Below are 22,275 nucleotides of genomic sequence, written 5' to 3'. Positions count from 1 at the left end.
ATTATCATCTTTACACCAGAAAGAGCATTCTCTGTTCTGTCATACTCCCAGTTTTTATATGACTCTTAATACGAAAATTGCTCATAGTTATGATTTCTTAGCTGCTTGTTCTTCTGCTAAAATAAGAACTGCCTGAGATGCCTCATCAATCTCTTAAACCCCAGGTTTTAATCATTTCTTTGGGCACAGTAGACATCCAGAAATGAGCTAAGCACTGAAATTTGTAGAAACAAGAAACCTTAATTGACAGTCATGGAGAACCACCAGTGTAATGCCTTGAATGATGTAAAAACACTGGTGTTCCTCAGTGTTGCTTGCATTGATGAGGAAACTTCTCTGATGCCATGTTCACGTTAGAAAAAACAGGCAAACTGCATGCAGAATAGCTTCCTGGGAAATGTTCCTCAACATGGAAAAGTAGTTTGCTTTGCAATGGATTGAACATCGACTCAAATAATGGGAAGAAGGAAGCAGGGGAATGAGAGGGGGAAAAAGGCAGCAGAGACATACAGGGCAGAAAGGAACTTTAATGAGGACAGGAAAAGCCATGGGACAATAAAGGCACCGAACTGGTAACCTTTTGATCCTTGCTTTGTGGAGGTAGAAGCTAGCTTGAGAAGAATAATGCAGGATGTGGTGGAACGAACTTTTCACTTACAGATTGTAGTCCAAATTTCATAGCATGCACTCTACTGGTTACAAGTGGGTTTTATGGTCTAGTGCAGATGATCTGGGAGAGTTGACAGCTTTTCAGAGTGGTTAACTAGCAGATGTTCCTTGTGATAATCTCTTGCTTACATAGGAAAAGTTTTCCCCTCTGAAACCTAGATGATATGTGTGTAGACATTCCTTAAATATCAGGGGAATAACTTTTAACCTGTTGTGAATTTCCTCTTGCATAAAATTGCATGCATTGCGCAGCAACCTTGCTGTACGGAAGTATCATTGGCACATACATCAGGTGTCAGCAGCCAGGAAAGCTGTTCATGTCTCCAGCTTTCAGAATTTGCCGTCTATGGCATCAGAAACAGTTTCTAAACTTTCTTCTTGTCTTCTTCCCTGGAATAGAAAAAGACAGCCACTTACAGATGACACCCAGTGCTTCAAATCCTGTGAGTAACAGAGAATTAAAATAGTAATAGAGAACACAGGCCACATTGGTACTTACGGCATACAATCTAGAGTGTCATTTGTTCTCTTTCTGTCTCATTCTCAATCCAACCTACCTTCTTTTAATGCCTCTAAATCCTAACTTTTGATATATTTGCTGATATTTTTATGTGTGTGGTTGTTTTACCTGCATGTGTGTTTGTTCACCACTTGAGTGCCTGGTGCCTGAGGAGGCCAGAAGAGGGCATTAGGTCCCTGGAACAGGAGGGCCATGTGAGCTGCCATGTGGGTGCTGGGAATTGAATCTGGGACATGTGGAAAAGCAGCCAGTGCTGTTAATGAAATTACCATTCCTCGTGAATTTATTTTATCCAATAAATTCTGACATTGTGGACAGATATGAGTGTATTTATCTATATTTCTGATATAGCATGCTTACACTTAAATCCCAGGATTCAACTTCCTCTTTTATAAATTCTGTTTTTGTCTGATCATCTTATATAACGAGTCATTGTTGTCACCCATTATATACATGCCCTTCAGTTTTTGAAGTCTGTCTTTTTTTTTTTTCACCTTTGTTCTCCATTTCCACCAAGAGTACAGGTCCTGAGTGTTCTTTACAAGTTATATGTTTCCAAGTTTCTATTAAGAAGAAATACCATGACCATGACAACTCTTATAAAGGAAAACATTTAATTGGGGCTGGCTTGGTTTAGTTCATTATCATCATGGTGGAAAGCAGGCAGACATGGTGTTGGAGAAAGAGCTAAGAGTTCTATATCTGGATCAGCAGGCAACAGGAAAAGAGAGTACCACTGGGCCTGCCTTGTGCATGTGAAAATTCAAAGCCCACCCTCAGTGACACACTTCTTCCAATAAGACCACACCTACCCCAACAAGGCCATCCCTGCTTCAACAAGGCCACACCTAATAGTGCCACTGCCTATGAGCCTATGAGCCTATGAGGGCCATTTTCAGCCAAGCCACCACACATGTAATTATTTTTTGTTCCCTGTATTTCTGCTGTTTTTTTTGAGATTGGACATCTTAAAGAATTGTTAGATACTTTAGATAAATGTCAGATAATTTAAATCAGTGGTTTTCAGCCTTCCTAATGCTATGAACTTTTAATACAGTTACTCATGTTGTGGTGACTCCCAACCATAAAATAATTTTTGTTGTTACTTCATAATTGTAATTTTGCTACTGTTATGAATCATAATGTAAACATCTGTGTTTTCTGATGGTCCTGATGATCGACCCTGATGAAAGGGTCGAGATTCACAGGTTGAGAAGCACTGATTTTAATAGTTTCATCACTTCCTGGGAGTGGTGGATGCTGCTTTCTTTATAGAGACTTGTTTATGCTAATGACATGGAGTCTATTTCCTTTGGGGCTTGCCTCTGATCTATCCACACATTTTCATTGATTTCTAATTCCTAGTTCTTTTAAAGCTATTTTCTAGTCTACTCCGCAGGGCTAGCAAATTACTCAGCTGGTCATTATAGGCAGAGGAGATACTAAAAATACTTTGTTGTGGTCTGAATTACAATCCTCAAAACTTGTACATCAGAATCCCCGCCACTGGCATATTGGAATGTGAAAATATTTGGAGATAAGGTCGTTAAAGGGGCAATGGAATCATAAAAATGTTTTTTTTGGGGGGCTGGGCTGTTGTTCAACATGACTGGTATATGTAGAAGAGATCAGGACACAGACTCATCCAAAAGGAGGCCAGGTGAACACACTGAAAGCCAACGAGAGCGGGAGGGGCTTTAGAGGACACTAATCCCACAGCATTTTGGTCTTGACTTCTGGACTACAACTGTGAGAAAATAAATTTTCTTGTTTGGTAAAGTTCTTTACAATTGAGTTAAAGGACTTGAGGAATGGGGGTCCACCGGTTGATCCTAATTTGCAGTGCTGGAATTTAGAATCAACTAGGGAACACTCTGTTGGGTATTTTTGTAAGTTGGTGTTTTCAGAGAGGGTTAGCCCTGAATGTGGGTGGTACCATGCTGGGGGCTGAGGTCCTGGATCTTATAAAGGAAGCAAGCCAGCCTCCAGAGCATCACCATTCACCTCTTTCTACTTCCTACTGTGGATGCAATGTGTGTTCTGTAACTTTGTGTGTATGTACGTGTGTGCTTAATTTGAATGTGTGGACATGCTGAGAGCAATGTTAAGGGGAGAATCACCATGCATGTATGTATTGTATGTATATATATATATATATGTATACATATGTTTTTAATTTTAAATTTACAGTTTCATATGTTACTCTTGTCATTTTGCTTTATACCCATAATTTATGGCAAAAGAAAACAAAAGGTAAAGGAAATATCACATATTACTTTGCTATTAGTTCCAGACAGTTGTCTCCTTAGGTTTGCTTACTAGAAACCAAAAACCCCTGAATTGCCATAGGAAACACTTACCAAATGTGAACAACTGTAGATTGCATATGTGAGGGCCATCGCAAATTCCAGTGGGTAAGAGATCAGCAAGATACGGGACACTTCTCTCCCCAGCTTCTGTAACCAGGAAACAGAGGGAGATGATGTATCATTATCTGTAGTGTGTGTCCCCCTTCCCAAGAAGACCCCAGAGTAAGAGTCAAAGAGGAGGAGGAACATTGGAGCAGGAGACCTTCTTCCCATGTTTGATTTTCCTGGGCATTTCTAACTGTTTGCTTCCAGTTTCATTCATCATATTTTCATTCTTCCCAGCTGTTTGTCTGTGGCGTCTGTCCTTTGTCATGATCACTGAGCTTTTCTACAACTTTTTAGTCTCATGAAGGTATTCACCATCTAAACTCTTCAGTTAATCTGGTTTTATCATCACCATCATCATCATCATCATGGTGTGTGTGTGTGTGTGTGTGTGTGTGTGTGTGTGTGTGTGTGTGTGTGTGTGTATCTGGGTACATGCATGCTATGCTGCTCATCTGGAGGTCAGAGGACAACTTCCAAGTTCTCCTTCCTCTGTGGGTTCCAGGATTGAATTTAGGTCATCAGGTTGTGAGGAAAGCCCAGATTAAAAAATTATTATTATTTTTTTGCCTCATTTCATGTGTGTGTATGTGTGTGTGTTGTGTGTGTATGCATTCTGAAAACGTGCATATGTGTGGGTGTTGTGGAAGCCTTTCTGAGATTATCTTAGGAATCAATCTCAATTGTTTTTCCACCTTATTAAAGGAGACAGGACCTCTCAAACTCAAACTCTCTGATGTGGCTGGTCTTGCTAGCCAGTTTATTGTGGGGATTACCTGACTCTGCCTTCCAGGCTGGAATTACAGGTAGGCTGCTAGGCCCACCTGGCATTTATGTGGGTTCCAGGGATCTGACCTCATATATACACTTGCATGACAAGCACTTTAACCATCAAGTTATCTTCCCAGCTCCCAGCCCCAAGCCCTTGGTTGCCCCTCAGAGGTTGTAGGTAAGACTCTGTTACTAAGGTTACCACACATTTAGTACTTGTTAGGAAACACATTTGGATTCAGGTTATTAAGTAAGTTAGGCTAACCAGAAAGCCTCTGTCTTGTAGAGTGGCTTTCATAGCACCAAAAATTCCTGTGTGAGCTGCCATGGGGTGGGGGGAACACTATGAATTTTCTTGTCTAGCTGTGATAACTATGAACAATAATGGCGACCAACATGGCAAGATATCCTTAAAGGTGCAATAGTGGCATACATGTTGGCACCAACAGCTCTCTAATTGGCCTTAAAGCCTACTCAATGGAAACCATGCCTGTTACCTGAAACCTAGTCAACTTTGTAGGGAGACACTGTAACCACACCTCCTAAGGTGTGGCTACAGGTGTGTCCGACCACACCCATCAGGGTGTGGTGAAAGTGAAGTCAGGATGGCATGGGAGAGGTTTAAAGGGACAGACAAGGCACATGGGTGCTCTCTTGCCTTGCTGATTTAACACACTCTTGCTTGCTGTTGACTGGCGTTTATCTATTAAAAGTTATCTTAACCTTACGGATTTTGTATCAGTTATTTATCACAATAACTGGTGCCCAACATGGGGCCCGAACCCATGACCCTGAGATTAAGAGTCTCATGCTCTACCGACTGAGCTAGCCTCAATACAACTTGGCCAGGGCTAGTGAGATTATGGATCTTACAAGAGAACCTACTACCATCACTTTACTAGACCAGCATAATTCCTAACTACATTCTAAAGTGTATCCTTATGCCCACTTTTAAGTGTAGCTACCACTCTTCATCAAAAAATCTTCTCTTCATAGCAAATGGAGACCATCACAGAAAACCACAACTTGATACAATGCAGAGATCAATGGATCATGGGAAGTTCAGCCCCAGTGAATACATCTACAACACAAGTTCTGCACCTAAGGCTGAGGAAGATGGGGTAGAAAGATAGTAAGAGCCAGAGGACTAGAAAGTCTGGGTAATAGACTCTCCCAGAAATGACTGCCTAAACAAGATATGAACAATACCAATGCCAATAGATGTGCTAATACAGAAGAATGAAATCTCATAGGTTCCCACCCCAGACAAAGAACTACAGACAGCTAATGACTGGAGAGAGAGAGAGAGAGAGAGAGAGAGAGAGAGAGAGAGAGAGAGAGAGAGAGAGAGAGAGAGAGAGAGCAAGAGAGCGAGAGATAGATAGAGAATTAGCTTCTTTCAGAGATAAGCTCCTTAATTGGTTATACAAATACAAAGTGGCCAGCCATGAAATTATATACACACAAATAACAAGAAATAAATACAACAGCAGGTTGTATTTATGTATTTGTGCATCGTTTTTCTATATGTAACAGTAATAATAAAAGAAAAAGAGACCATTAGTTTGAAAGGGAGTTGGGGCACGGGGAGGGGGGGGAGAAAAGGGAAAGAGGGAAATGATGAAATTCTATTTTCATTAAAATATATTCTAAAAGATTTATTTTATTTATATGTATGTGTTGTGTGTATGCAAGCTCATGTTCAGATGCTATCTGAGGTAGAAAGAGGGCCTCAGATTCCTTGTAGGTGAAGGGGAGCTCATAATATCCTGGTTGTGAGTCACCCAACAAAGATGCTAGGAACCAAACTAGAGGTTCTCTTAACCACCGAGCCACCTCTCTAGCCCCCATACATGCTTTTGCCTCTTGAGACAGGGTTTCATGTAGCCCAAGCTGTCCTGGAATTTTCTGTGCACCTTGGGATGACTTAAAACTCTTGTTCTTGCTGCCTTGCTTACTAGAGTGCTTTGGGGACAGGCAGCCACCAACATGCTAGCTTAATCATGGGGAGTTTTCTTTGACAGCAGTAATATTTGTGAATCTGATTTCTTTTTCTGGTAAAGGTTGACTTTATTGACCTCAGCTCAGATCCATCAACTGGGAGGCCATTGTGTTTTGTTCTTATCAGAGAACTTTCCTAGATGTCCAGCAGCTAGCTGCATCAGCTTGGTCAGGACCTTCATTTCTCCTCTCCTCCTTTCTCATCACTACACACCCTTCAAGATCTGAGTTGCCCCGTACAGAGGCTTTCCATGATCTGGCTCTGCCCACTGCAGTCTTCAACGGTGCTGTTTCTCCCAGCTTGCCTGCACTGTTAGACACCAGTTCCCACAAAGCTTACCTCTCATTTACTCTGATACGGTTTTCAGGATCTGAGTTATGTGACTTTGTTTGGGACACCTTCTAAGTCATCTAATATTGTTGTCATCCCATCCATAGTGAGCTGACCACGCAACAGTGTAATACTTATGATGAATGTGCATTAAACACAGAGTATATATCACAGGCTTTGGCATTGTTGAGCCCTTTGGCTGTATATGAATGAATGTATGCATGAATTTGTGTTCTATATTATTTATGCTTATTATATATATGTATATGTCATCTATGTATTAATGTATGTATCTGTCATATATCTACATATTAATATGCATGTGTTATATATAGCTGCCTATTATCTACCTATCTATGTAGTAATTTATGTTTGTGTCTATGTTACTGTGACCAATTCTTCTGCCATCTGTGCTTATAACAATTAACGTCCTGTTTGGAAGATTCCAAGTCAGTGAAGGAATGATGAAGTACAACAAAATTTGTGGGTTTTTTTCTGTGAATAGTTTAAAATCAAATGGATAATTGAATGAATTTCTCCTCTTTTAGAACCATAACAACAGAACTTCCTTGTGGTTCAGAAGTATTTAAAAAGAACAATAGAAGGAACTGAAATTCTAAGTGCTTGCACAGTGAGCACCATACAGTTAAGAGCTGTTTCTATCATTGAAAGGATTCCTATAATCCAGAAAAGAAACTTCTTAATTAGATTTCATTTTTTTTTGTCAAGGTGTGCTGTTATAGAATATTTAGTGACTGTCTGACTGAGCATTGTTCTAGCTCTTGTCTTCTCACTGTGGTTTTCTGCTAAGATCTGACTCTCTCTTGTGACTTCACAGCTTCCTCCAACAACAGATTAAGTTACTCTGTGCCTGTCATATGTGGACCATGATGGATGTCCCGAGATGAGGCCAGAGTAGTTCAACAGATGGCAAGGCACCCAGGGGAGTAGTCTGCTCCATGCAGGTATGACAACATATTCTCAAAACATCATTATCATTCTGCAGTTCAAATTGAATTCAAATAATTGAATTTGCATATCCTCAACATTTGAGAATTGATTTCCTAAATGAGGAAATCTGGGGGCATAATGACCATGCACCTATGCTCCAGTACACATTATTTCAGGATCCAGGGGAATCTGCAGAGCCTGAATTGCAGTCTATTTTGCATAGATGGACCTTTTCATGTTATCTCAGGAAAGCTGTGGGTGCTGTTTTGCCTATTAATCAAATGTAATCATTCTCTGTTCTAAAAATAGGACCAGAAGTGCCTTGGAGGCTGGCGGGAGGGTAAATAATTAGCTACTTGGATGCCTAGAGAGAAACCGTAGAGGGTTTTGGAGACTCTGCACAAATGAACTGAAACATTATGCAAAATTAGTTTTGCTTAGATTTTAATTTATCTAATTTAATATGATTATGAGGAAAGCAAACTGTGGGCAGTTAGGAGCAAGAAATCAGGAGCCTGTGCAAAGGAGGTTGGCATGGTAACTCTGTGACAGATGTAATAACAATCAGGTACAGCTGAACTTGGTATTGCTTCATTTTCTTTCTACTTTGAAAATAATGATTTGGCCTATGGCCAGGCAGAATAGAGCCAGGCAGGAAATCCAAGCAGAGATACAGGATAAGAAGGGAGGAGTCTGGGCAGATGCTATCCAGTCGCTCAAGGGATAAGATGTCAGAGAATTGGTAAGACATGGACCACATGGCAATGTATAGACTAATAGAAATAGGTTAAATTAAATTGTAAGATCTAGTTAGTAATAAGCCTGAACAATAGGCCAAACAATTTGTAATTAATATTAAGCCTCTGAGTGATTATTTTAAAATAGGGACCAGGCAGGGCAGAGAAACCTTGGTTTATAAGTACCTTCCCATACCAAAGAGACTAGAACAATATAGGAGTAAAGGTTTCATGTAGGCACTGGCTCAACCTCTCTACTTTCAATGAGCAGTGTGGATGTTGTCCTTAGCAATGGGAACCCCCCCCCCTCCCGGAAGTCTTCAGAGAACAAACCTCTGTCCTAGCATCGGTTTGGGTTGTTTAGGGATCTCCACGGGACTGCCTTGGCCAACAACTCAACCAGATATAACCCAGTCTCACCACTAGAAGCCTTGCCTGGCTACAAAACGATGGCCAGTTCAGACTCCATTTCCTCCATTATTAGGGTCCTCACTAGTCACTTTCATAGATTCCAGGAAGTTTCCAGGGCCTCCCATCAATTCCAGCTGTCTGTCTCCTTCCACTTCCACCTGACCCCTCCTTCTCCCAGTCTACTCAAAAAATCTATTCTATTTCCCTTTCTTAGGGAGATCCATGCATCCCACCTAGAGCTCGCCTTTTAACCTAACCTCTGTGGGTCTGTGGATTATAGTTTGATTATTATTTACTTTATAGCTAAGTTCCACTTATAAGTGAATACATACCATATTTGTCTTTCTGGGTCTGGGTTACCTAACTCAGGATGATTTTTTTCTAGTCCCACCCATTTGCCTGCAATTTTCATGATGTTATTTATTTTTAACATCTGAGTAATACACTATTGTGTAAATATACCACATTTTCTTTATCCATTCTTCAGTTGAGGGACATCTAGTTTGTTTCCAGTTTCTGGCTATTATAAATAAAGCCATCATGAACATAGTTGAGCAAGCGTCCTTGTGGTAGGGTGGAACATCCTTTGGATATTTGCCTGTCTTATTTAGGGTTCCTATTGCTGTGAAGAGACACCATGACCATAGCAGGAAACTCTTACAAAGGAAAAACATGTAATTGCGGTGGCTTATATTTTCAAAGGTTTAGTCCATTATCATCATGGTGTGACATGGTGGCATGTAGGCAGACATAGTGTTGGAGAAGTAGCCTAGTGTCCTACATCTTGACTTGCAGGCAATAGGAAGTGGTCTGTCTCACTGGGTGTGTCTTCAATATATATAAGACCTTGAAGCCTGCCTCCACAGTGACACACTTCCTCTAACAAAGCCACACTTCTTCAGTAGTGCTACTCCCTTTGGGGGCCATTTTCGTTCAAAACAACATAATACCCAATAGTGATGTAACTAGATCTTGAGGTAGATCGATTCCCAATTTTCTGAGGAACTGCCATATTGATTTTCATAGTGGTGTTACAAGTTTGCACTTCCACCAGCAATGGAGTAGTGTTCCCCTTACTCCACATTCTCTCCGGCATGAACTGTCACTGTGTAAGATGGAATTTCAAAGTAGTTTTGATTTGCATTTCCTTGATGGCTAGGATGTTGAATATTTATTTTAGTGATTCTCAGCCATTTGAGATTCCTCTTTTGAGACTTCTCTGTTTAGATCTGTACCCCATTTTTAAACTGGATTGTTTGGTTTGTTGATGTCTAGTTTCTTGAGTTCTTATCTATTTTGGATACTAGCTCTCTATTGGATGTGGAGTTGATGAAAATCTTTTCCCATTCTGCTGTTTTGTCTATTGTCAATGTCTTTTGTGGTCCAGGAGCATTTTAGTTTCATGAGGTCATGTTTATTAATTGTTGATCTTAGTGCCTGCAGTATGGCTGTTCTGTTTAGAAAGTTGTTTTCTAGGCCAATGTGCTCGAGTCTATCCCCCCATTTTCTACTAGATTCAGTGTATCTGGTTTTATGCTGAGGTCTTTGATACTCTTAGACTTGAATTTTGTGCTGGATGATAAATATGGATCTATTTGTATTCTTCTACATGTAGATATCTAGCTACACCAGCACCATTTCTTAAAGATTCCTTAGTTTTTCCATTGTGAATTTCTGGTTTCTTTATAAAAAAAAAAGCACAGGTGTGTGGATTTACATTTGGATCTTCAATTCAATGGTGTTTGTTTTTATGCCAATACCATGTGGTTCTTATTACTATATCCCTGTTGTACAACTTGAAATCAAGGATGGTGATACCTCCAGAAGTTCTTTTATTGTCCAGGATTGTTTTAGTTATCTTAGACTTTTTGTTCTTTTCTGTATGAAGTTAAGAATTGTCCTTTCAAGGTCTGTAAAGAATTGTTTTGTGATTTTTATGGGAATTGTGTCGAATCTGTAGACTCTTGTGGATAGGATGGCTATTTTTACTATGATAATCCTACTGATCTACGAGCATGGGAGGTTTCTCTATCTTCTGATGATTCTTAATTCCAAGCCAACACGACTCAAGCAAATCTATTGTATTTTATCAACAAGGCTATTCATGTTTGCTATAGTATGATGTGCTTCACTTCTATGTAATCAAGTCTCGGGTACAAAGAAACAAGACTGACACTGACTTGCATTTAGCATCGAGGAGGTAAAGCAAAATCTACATAAGATGCAAAGGCAGGCTGTTATGAAAGTCCTTTGTGAGGTCAGAAACGATTAGGTATGCATTGTTTAAACACATTTGAGCAACATCAAAGCTCTCTTCCTGGTTGGTGAATGGCTTAGTGGTCCAGGAATGAACTCTTTTTGCATTAAGATGTCATCTGTGGAGAGACTGGGGGATAACTCACTTAGTAAAGTTCTTGCCTTGCAGGCACAAGAATTTGAGATAAATTTCCAGAACCTAGAGAGAGAGAGAGAGAGAGAGAGAGAGGTGAGGTCATGGGGGGAAAATGAGGGTGTACAGTCTGTGCTGGGAAGACAGAAACAGGTTGATGTTTGTGGTTTTAGCCAGCTAGCCTACCCTACTTAGGGACTTTGGGGTTAATGATACTGTTACAAAATCAAAAATGTACAGTGCCTGAGAAATGATACGCAAGGCTATTCTTTGGCCTTCACATATACACATGCAACACACGCAACACGCGCGTGCGCACACGCACACACACACACACACACACACACACACACACACACACACACACAGAGAGAGAGAGAGAGAGAGAGAGAGAGAGAGAGAGAGAGAGACATACAGAGAGAGAGAACGCTCAGGGGCCATCTTGGGAAGAGGAGGCAAAGAGCTTGTTAAGAGCCATAAACCACAGAGGACCATCATGAAATAGTGTCTGTGTCTTCTGGACAAGCCAGGGCTGCTGGACTCAAAAACTCACAGCACCTGTATTTTCCTGCACAAGATGCACACAAGGTCAAACCAATCAACATTCTAGCATGGAAGAGGCTAGGGAGAGGCAGCTCGGGAGTCTCCAGCCCTGACTGAGGGACCATTGACAGTTGACAGTTTCTGGGCAAGGAAAATCAGTTTTCTTTAAGGGTATAGTCCTAGGTAGATCAGTCACACACCAGTGGATGGCCTCACACCTGTGAGTGTAAGGGCAGCACAAAATAGACATCTATGATTATTGAAATAAATAGAAAACAGAAATTAAATTAGGATAGGGAAATGGGGTTAGATCTGAATGGAGTTGGCAGAAAAGTGGATGGTGAATATGATCAAACTATATTGTATGAAACTCTCAAAGAATAAAATGTCACAAACATAAAAAGAAAGCTGTTTTTATAAAAATCAGTTACTTACTGCTTGTCCATAATTCTTATATGACACAGAATGGAAGTTAGCCAATTCCACTATTGTCAGGCTGGCTGCAATGATTGTAACAATCATGCAGAGTATGTTCAGGGACAGGGCGCATTCAAGCTGAAAAGGACACATGGAGTAACTTAAAACATTCAGAAGAAGTACTTTTTTTTTTTTTTTGGATGTTTTTGTTGTTGCTTTGTTTTACTAGAAAACAATTGAGTCAAAATTTCCTTATAGTTTGCAAAGCTCCCAAAGTGTGTTTATGCTTGCCATTTCTTGGCTTGCATGAAATCTAGTTAATGTAGGGGAAACATGACTCCATTATCAGATGCCACCAAGTTTTAAATTTCACCAATCCTCAAAAGTTTTGTATTTTATAATCTTGTGAGTCAGCTGGAAGAAAGATCAAGATGTTTGACTGAAATATTTAAAACAAGTAAAGAAAATTGATGGGAAATGGTGACTGCAGAAATAAAGTCAAATGAGAGTCAATCTGTTTGAATCCTGGGTTTTTATTAGCTGGGACCATCTGTCAACATCTTTGGATAAGCATAAGGGTTTTTTATTTTATTTTATTTTATGTTTATTGGAGTCTTTTCCGGATGCATGTCAGTGTATCACATACAAGCAGTGTATCACATACATGCTATGGCGGACAGAAGAGAAGGTCAGATCCCCTTGGATTTGAGTTATGATGGCTCTGAGCCACTATGTTTGTGCTGGGGATTGAACCTGAGTCCTCTTAGGTTAAGTGCTCTTAGCACTTAGCAAGTGCTCTTAACTCCCAAACCATCCATCGATCCCCAGATTTCTTGATGTGTAAACATTTAAGATTAGATTAATTGATTTCTAAGCTGTCTTTCAGGTCTAAAATTCTGACATTTTTATTTCTAAATATTTTCCACCTACATTATGGATGATTTTTTTTTTTTTTTAGAAAATTCCCTACTTTGATACAAGGTACAACCCTATTCCCAATGTGAGTAGACCAGAAAATGAAGATTAAAGCACAGTAATGTTCACAGAGAAGGAGTTTAGATCCTGTAAACAAGTTTTAATCAAAGTAGTCATACAATGTTAAGGATAGAACATCCAAGCAAAATTATTATTTAAATTTAGAAGTTAATGATCAAATGTATCTGTTCTACATTAGGTAATCTGATCTCTGGTTTTTAATTTATTTTCCTCACTTATTTTATACGGATGGTAGATTCCTTTATTGTTTAGAGACTACTTTTCTTTATTTTAAAGAGAGAGAGAGAGGAGGGAGGGAGGAGAGAGAGAAGAGAGAGAGAGAGAGAGAGAGAGAGAGAGAGAGAGAGAGAGAAAGAGAGAGAGAAAGAGAGAGAGAGAGAGAGAGAGAGAGAGAGAGAGAGAGAGAGTCCCTGTGAGTGCAGTTGCCTTCAGATGCCTGTAGAGAGAGCCAGATCTCTTGGAGTTATTGGAAATTGTGAGTCAACATGGGTGCTGGGAACTGAACTCTAGTCTTTTGTATAAGCAACAAGTGCCCTTAATTGCTGAGCCATTTCTCCAATCCCAACGCTATCTTTTCATTCAAACCTCTTTTTTTTTTTTGTTTTGAGAAAGTTCATACTAGACACATCCCAAACATTTTAACTTACCAAATATCTACTGGGACGTTTTGCTGATTTTACTGTGAAGGCTCCTGAAATGATAAACTATACACAAAATATATATTGGTTAAAACTCATTGATAATACTCAGTAATTTAAGCAATGTTAAAACAACTATCTTTAAGGACAAGATTTTCATAAAACTAATAGTAACAAAGAGAGAAGTTTTGGTAGAAAGGGTAGGGATGAGTTTCCATTATGAGATAATCATGTTTTCAAAAGGTGACAGGTATTGAAAGTAATAGGAGTGTCACAACAGGTGTAAGTATGGGACAGTGGACAGGATTTAGGCAATGGCCTCTTAATCCTGCCTGAAGCAGGGACCAAGTTTGGTTATATGATACTCTTATTAATCCATTTAGGTGCAACTCCAATTTCTTTTGTTCCTAGTGAGATACCATGGACTGTAAGGACTGTGTACACATTCAGATGTGAAAAATGTGTCATAAATCCCTTAGACACCATGGCTGTAAAAAATAGCCTTTTCATTGAGAGGCAATAGTCACCATTAAGGCTACAGGATGCCTTTCACTTTATCTATTTATGGATGCGTGCATGTGTGGTGTATGTGTGCAGTATGCATGTGAGTGAGTGTGCTGTAGTACATACATCTAATCATACATTTTCTTTTATTGTTCCCCACCTTATTGCCTTGAAACAGGGTTTCTCAATGAACTGGAAGTTTTGTGTTTCAGCTAGACTGGCTGACCACTGAGTACTTGGAATTTGGCTGTCTCTACCCCTCACTGCTGTTGTTACTGCTATGTCCAGCCATGCCTGACTTTTTATGTTCTAGGGATTTGAACTCAGATCTTCACAATGGCATGCAGGGCAAGTATTCTTATTCACTGAGTTACCTTTCCAGCTGTCTTGCCTTCTATAAAAATTATTTTAAAAGAAATTCCATTATTTCCTTCAGGATTTCTATTTTCCAAGAAGTACAATGCTGTGCTATTTGAAAGCAGGCTACACAACTTCCCAGAAACAGCCTGACTGTTTTATTTTTAAGTTTTACTTATTTTTATTTATATGTAAGTATGTGTACCTGCAGTTCCTGCAGAGGTTAGAAGCAGTTATCAGATCTCTTGGAACTCAAGTTACAAGAAGTTGTGAATCCCCTGGTGTGGGTTCTGGGAACCAAACCTTGGTCCTCTGCAAGAGCAGCCAGGGCTCTAAACCACTGAACCATCTCTGCAGCCTTTGTCTTTTCTATTTTGGTGATTTTAGTAGAGGTTAATTATTTGGGGAGTAACAGCTATGTTTTAGAAATCATATTAAAAACTTTTCATACAACTTGACGTTCTTTTTTTCTTTCTCAAAACAAGCAGGGAAGCAATTATATAAGCAAAAATGCTACCCCAAACAAAAGGACAAACAAAATAAAACACCATACCAAAAGCAGCACAGTAAAAGCACGCAGAAAACATGGTTCTAGGAGTGGAGCTCAGATTTCCACACTTGTGCAGCAAACTCTTCTAACTGAGCTGCCTCTCTAGTCCCCCTGAAGTTATTTTTATAGTATGAAATGAAACACAAATCATTTCTCTGAGTTTTGTCTGAAAATTCTGTTTTGTTACCTTGTCTTTTTATTTTCTTCTTTCTTCCACGTGCTTTTCATTAATGAGCCAAATGCACCTTTATGTGTTGACGAGGCAGTGGATTGCTTATCAACCTGGCTTAGTGAGAATTTTGTCTTTGGACACCGAGTCAGCATGTGGGTAAAGGCAGATGTCTTCAAGGTCACTGTTTCTTTTAGTGACTACTCAGCCTCTTCTGTGATAGCCAGGGGACCGTCTTTGTTCCAGTACAAGACGGTGGGTTTTTTGTTGTTCCATTGTCTATTTCCACCATGATTTTCTTCCTCTAAGATTTGAGACTCGTGTTTCAGATGATGTCATCCACCACCCCTGTGCTTGAGATCACCCACTGACTGCTTTGTCATTCATCCCTTTCTAGATGATTTTCATTATTTGAACTCCTGAAGTCTCTCCTAAATCATTTAATTCTTAGTGATTTATGTGTGCACATCCTTCTGATTCTTTGAATTTCCCCCTTCAAATCCTTTATAAAAATCACTTGATTTCCATACCCATCCTCTTGTCTTTGTTGGTTGGCCCTTTGAAATCTCAGTGTTATGTAGTCATTCTTTTTTTTTTTTTTGCTTTTCATTTTTGTATTATTTTTAATTACTCATATTTACATATCCATGCCCCCATTCCCTCACCCTCCCATCCTTCCATGTTCCCCACCCAACCCACCCCAACCCACCCCCGACTCCTCCCCAGGGATAGTGAGGTCCTCTACCAAGGACCTTAAAAGTCTGTCATATTGTTTGGGGGAGGGTCTAGGCCCTCCTTGCTGTATCTGGGCTACAATAGTATCCCTCCATCGGGAATGGGCTTCCAAAGTCCATTTGTGCTCTAGGGATAAAGACTGGCTCCACTGTTAGAGGACCCATAGCCTGTCTTGGACTCCTAGCTGGTACCCACATTCAGAGGGTATGGTCCAATGTTGTTTCCCCAGCTTTGTGACTAGGGTCTCCATTCTATCAGTAGGTCAGGTCCACTGTTTCTGCAGGCTTTAACCAAATACCCCCCCCAAAAAAAGTGGGGAAATCCACACACAATATGTAGTCATTCTTACCACTACTTGCTGTAGTGGGTGCCCTCTGGGGTTAAGCTCTAGTAATGTTTTCCCCACTCTATCTCTTCTCTCACACTTCTCCCTATTGGATTCTTTTCATCACCAGCATCAATTCTATGGTCAGCCACTAAAAACACGGCCTATATCCATTCTCAACTCCAGTGCACTTTAAAAAAAATCAAAATTGAGCCTTTTAGCCCAAATCCTGATGAAATATAGTTTTAATACTGCTGTATTCCTGCATCCATTCAGATGACCATGTCTTGAATAAAGATTCATCTCCCTATGCAGTCATGTTCCTAAACCTTGAGTCCTTAATGCTGTATAAAGATCAGTTTACTTTTCCATAAACGACATGCTCTCACTTTTCTCAGATGGCCACTTCACACGCTTGCCTCTCTCCTAATGGCCGGTCCACATGCCTGCCCTCACTTTCAGCTCCTATCTTTCCTTCTGTTACATTGAGCTACTTGAAGCTTTTGTAGGAAATCGTCTACAAGCTTCCGAAATCGGATCAAAATCTGACCTCTGTTCTCTGTTTTTTCTCAATTACAAAGGGTTTATTTTAGCTCACAGTTTGAGATGGAGTACAGCTCATTAGAGTGTGAAGGCATGGTAGCACATCATTCATCGAGGTGGGAAGGGATGGTAGCAAGATACATCTGATCTGTCATTCGTTCATTCCCTCCTGTTGCCTTGCCTTTGCACTGTTTATGAGACTGGCTATAATTCTTTGAAAATGATGTGCATTATAGGATGCTTGGCAGCATCGTTAGCTTTTGCCAAGGATGTAAAAATCCAGAACTGCTTCAGATACTATGACATGTTTTCTAAGGGGTTAAAATTAAGACTAATTGAGAACCATCATTGGGGAACATGACCATAGCTCTTTGTTCACTAAAATTTGTTATCTCTTGCTAACACAGGCACACAATTGCCACATTCTCATAACATTTATTGCTTTTTATTCCAGGTCTACCCCCCACACCAGTAAAAGACAATAGAAAAAAGGACATGAAGTTGAAAGGGAAATGTGGTGGGGCTACAAGAGGAGCTGGAGGGAGAGAGTCAGGTAGAAATGAACTAAATGCATTGTACACAAGTTTAGGATTATCAAAAAGTAAATTAAAATATAAAAATTCTCCCCAGCTCTTATTCTATTCCCCTAAACCAAGTCCAATCAGGATTCCATGTCATTTTATTGAAACTACTTGTCATGTTTATGACTGGATAACATATTTAAAAGCCCAAGAGACAGTTTTCAAACCTTATACTGACAAACCAACAAAAGACAATAGAGCTGGGTTTTTTATTTTTTTGGGGGGGTTTCAAAACAGGGTTTCTCTGTATTGTTTTGGAGTCTGTCCTGGAACTCACTCCGTAGACCAGGCTGGCCTCAAACTCACAGAGATTCACCTGCTTCTGCCTCCCAAGTGCTGGGATTGAAGGCGTGCACCACCAATGCCCAACACTGATCTTTTTTTTTTTATGTCTTGTGATATATTCTTCCCTTGACTTCTATGGATCCCCCATACTCTGAGTTTTCCTTCTGCCCAACAACTGTCTAGAAACCACACCAGAATGCAGGTAATGGCAAATCTAAAAACTAACCATGATAATGGACATGGTGGTTAAGAGTCTTTGTCTTTGACATAGCTAGGGATATAGTTCACATTGTGGTTGTCATTTACTCTTATATTAAAGGTGCTCAATGCAGATTTGTTGAAAGAAGGAACTGGATTTTGAATAATTCAGTAAATGGCATTGAGTTATATGATTCTCCTTGAAAACCTTGTTTAGAAACTGGTTCCTCCCACCTACAAATCAATATTATTTACTGAATTAATAAAGTCAACACAAATGTGTTCTACTCACAGCAAATCCCCATAAAGCAGTTCCCATTTTGTAAGTTAAAGGTTCATAAGTCCCAAATACTCCTTTAATTTGTCCCATATACAATAGCAATAGGAAATACCACATGAGTACATGATAGATGCCAATGATAATCTGGATAACCTGTAAGAAGAGAGAGCTGTTAGAACTGGAATGTATGGAAAACACAGTTTCAATAAACATTTAACTTCTTTGTAAAATATGGAAGCAAGCTAGTCATGCATTAACTATGGAGTTCTTACTGGTTGTACCAGACATAACATCTGTCCAGGAAGGACAAGCCAAGGCTTCTGAAGAGCTCTGGTGGTACATGAGGGACAAGCTAAAGTTTTCTTACTGAAAAAAATGATTATTAATTCATAGCTTATCACTGGGTTCTAGGAAGTCTCACTTATACCACCCCACTCACCAACCAACCATCCCATTAACCAACCAACCAACCAACCAACCAACCAACCAACCAACCAACCAACCAGACTGAAAATGATGGCAGCATGTACATGAATCAGATGAATTAAGGAGAGCAGATTAAGTATTTCACTCTATTCTGAGTGGTCTGTCATCACAGAGCTAAGAACTTCCATGCAACAGCTTGGGCAGCTAGTCTGCATGGTCTGAAAACTCAGAGGAAAGCCTGTGGAACAGTTTTCTCCCACTGGTTATGAAAGTGTGATTTTCCTAACTTCTTGGTGTTTGTTAATAGAACTAGGTAAATTTTAATCTCTCAGGGTTTATAACTGAACAGAAGCGTGTGTTCACCTTACTGTACAAACGTGAGTGCGGTGAAGAAAAGAAATCAGCGATAGATCTCTTTTAAACTAACAAACACAAACCCACTTTAAAATTTGATAATTATTCATACAGCTGGATTCCCTTGGGGGTGGGGATTCAGTTGAAGTGCTTGTGTCTCAGCACACACTTGTTCATGAAGGACTGGGAGACCAGGCAAAAGCTACAATAGACAATCAGCATGGTTTTCAAAAAAGCTTTGGCCTCTTAGTTATTCAAAATACCTCCCTTTCTAGATACAAGGTCACCCTTTTAAAAACTGGCAATATTTAAAACACTGAATTTAGTCAATCAGAGTGAACTCTTACTGCTGTGGTTTGAGTGTGTAGTGCCTTCCATAGGATCACATGTTGAATGCTTGGCCCCTGGCTGAAGGTATGCTTGGGAAGAGGTTGTTAGGTCTTTAAGAGGTAGAGTCTCACTGGAGAAAGTTGTTAGAAGTGGGCATTGGGGATTTGTAGCTTATCCCCACTTGCTGTTCACTCTCCAATTCTTGAATGCATATGCAATGTGGACCACCAAGTCCAAAGCTTCCTCTTCCTATCACCATGCCTCCCCTGCCTTCTGCCATTTCCTCCCCACCGTGATGGACTGTATCCCTCACGAATGATCTGCCAAAACAAACCCCTTTGCATTCAGTTACTTTGGGGATACTTGATCTCAGTAATGAGAAAGTATGACACTCACCCCTAAGACAATAACATTTTCTGAAGATATTTTTGAGTTTCCACATCCCATTCTTTCAGGATTTCCGCTGTTTGAATTTGTTTCTAACCTTCGGTGATATCTTTATTACCAGACTTCTACAAAAGAATACAAAACACATACACACACTTTTTCTCAGAGAAAACTCAGGCATCTGATTCTTAGTGCTTGACAGCAATCTTCCTAAACTCAGAGGCCACAAGTTTTTTTTCTTTCTGTCTTTTATCTCTCACAGCCCTTAGTGCACATCTACCTGTTTTGAATAACAACCTCCAGAATGAAGGAAATACTGATATTTTCCTCTATGATGAGGAAATACTGATATTTTGCACGTGTTATCCTTTACTACTTAACAACATTTCTAGATGATAAAGAATAAAGGTCAACTGGAGAATAGTATTAGAAAAATTTCAGTAAAACTTCAATGATTTATTTATATTCACAATCAACTTATGCTAGTCATATTTTGTATTTTCTTCTTTCAAAATTTACTTGAGAATTTCATACGTGAATATACTATATTTCATAATTTGTATTTCTCCTTTTCCCTTCAATTCCTCTTGTGCCCTGTGACACACTCTTGAATTCATGACCTCTTCTTTTATATTTAGTGGTCATATAAATATTTGCATATATGCATACACACATGCAAAAGTCAGTAACAAAGGTCATGACACATGACTGATCATGTAAATGTTTTTCCTTGATCTTTTCTGAAAGAAGACCGTTTTGACAAAATGATGCTGTGAGTTCAAATCTAATGACTTGATTATTTTAATGAATCTTTAGTTTCTAAAATTTATTTTCTCAATGTCTATTAATGCAACAGTAGAGAAACAATGTGACTGAAATAAGCTGTGTGATTTCAGATACTGTCTCCAAGAAGCAATCAAGAGTTGGGACTTAAAGGCAGCCAAACTTAATTTCTCTTCTGTGACTAGATATCCACAGAACTACAGAACTTGTTTAGGGGAATAATGGAATGTCAAGAATGCTGTTAATTGCCACTTTCAGAAAAAGTCATTTTGTGTGCATGGATAAGTTTATTCACTTTTGTAGCATTCCAGGGGAAGCAGAATGTGGTAAGCTGGGGAGTAAAATATTCAGTGTCTCTGTAATCTTGATGAGGCACACAGTAAAGTCATCCAAGTGGAGAACTCATAAAAATGCTAATTAGAAAAGTATGTGTGCATGTTCTTTAAAGATGCTCAGTTTAGTTCTGGCAAGAAAAAAATATATGAATAACTAGTCAGAATTCTTTCTTTTAAAGAAAAACTAGATTTGGCTGCTCTACAAGCCAACTAAGGATTCTAATTCTGTAAAAAATAATAAATAATCACTTATTTATTTTTATTTTCTAATAATCCCATCATTAACCTAGAAGCAGGTAAAGGACAAGTTCCTTAGTCGTTATTCCTAGCCTGACTCTCACATGCTAAAACTAGCACTGATATTCTGGAACAATTAGAGAGAGATCATGTCTATGACTTATCCTTATCATTTTCAGCCAAGATAAAACCCATTATTATTTTCACATAAAGCTAAAGTAATTGAATAATGGCTTTAATAAGTAATTAATTTTTAATTTTAGGCAGTTCCATTCATGTGTATAATGAATTTCAGTCCTTCTCACCCCCTATGATCCTGTCTTATCTCCCTACCATCTTCTGCCAAAACTCTTTATTGAAAGCAACAAGTCCCTTTATAGTTTTTCTGTCTTTTTATGTGTCTGACCTGCTGCATTAAATAGGGTTGCCTTGATGAGCATGCCTGGAAGGTTATTTCTTGGATTCTGGGTTACACCACTGAAGAAAGTGATACCCTTTCCCTCAGATGTCATTAACTGTCAGTAGTCCCTCAGGGTGGGTTGAAGCCTCTTGAGCCCTTTCCTCTCTCATGATGAAAAAGTTGATGGCTCCAATCTTGTGTAGGTGAGGTAGTGAGTTCTTCAGTGTATCAACCATGTTATGTCCGGAAGACGATGTTTCACAGCCTCACCTTCAGCTTCTGAATTTTAATCTTCCTACTTCCTCAACCATAATGTTCCTTAACATTGGAGTGCGTGCGTGCGTGCGTGCGTGCGTGCGTGTGTGTGTGTGTGTGTGTGTGTGTAAACATTTAAAAATTTTTACTTAAAAAATTGTGTGTTAACATGTATGTTTGGATGGCCATGGAAGAGGGCATTGGATCCCCTGGAGCTGGAGTTAAAGATAGCTGTGAATTTCCTGATATGGGTGCCTGGAATTGAACTCTGGTCCTCTGCAAAAGCAGCAAGACTCATAACCACTGACCTATCTCACCAGCCTCAAAAATGATTTTTTTAAATAAAAAGAGGAGAATTAAGTCTAGAATCTTCAGGGGACACATCAATTCTTTCATGAACAGTTTCCTGCCCACCTTCCCCACCTCACATGGCCATTCCAATCTCACAAGCCT

At 39.5% G+C, this 22,275-nt stretch overlaps 1 protein-coding gene across 1 annotated transcript; it reads right to left on the bottom strand.

Moving 5' to 3' along the window:
* Nucleotides 1-999: 999 nt before the first annotated feature.
* Nucleotides 1,000-21,940, bottom strand: Ms4a13 (membrane spanning 4-domains A13). Its single transcript, XM_035441581.1, has 6 exons — nt 19,822-21,940; nt 18,328-18,468; nt 13,798-13,854; nt 12,173-12,292; nt 3,550-3,645; nt 1,000-1,059 (listed from the first exon to the last, which is right to left on the bottom strand). The coding sequence occupies exons 1-6, from the start codon at nt 19,870-19,872 to the stop codon at nt 1,000-1,002; spliced, it is 525 nt and encodes a 174-aa protein (XP_035297472.1). The 5' UTR covers nt 19,873-21,940.
* Nucleotides 21,941-22,275: the final 335 nt, after the last annotated feature.

Source organism: Cricetulus griseus, chromosome 3 (assembly GCF_003668045.3).
Source record: "Cricetulus griseus strain 17A/GY chromosome 3, alternate assembly CriGri-PICRH-1.0, whole genome shotgun sequence".
Classification (NCBI taxonomy): Eukaryota; Metazoa; Chordata; class Mammalia; order Rodentia; family Cricetidae; genus Cricetulus; species Cricetulus griseus.
The sequence above is the reverse complement of the archived record's forward strand: the minus strand, read 5'-3'. Positions and strand labels throughout refer to the sequence as shown.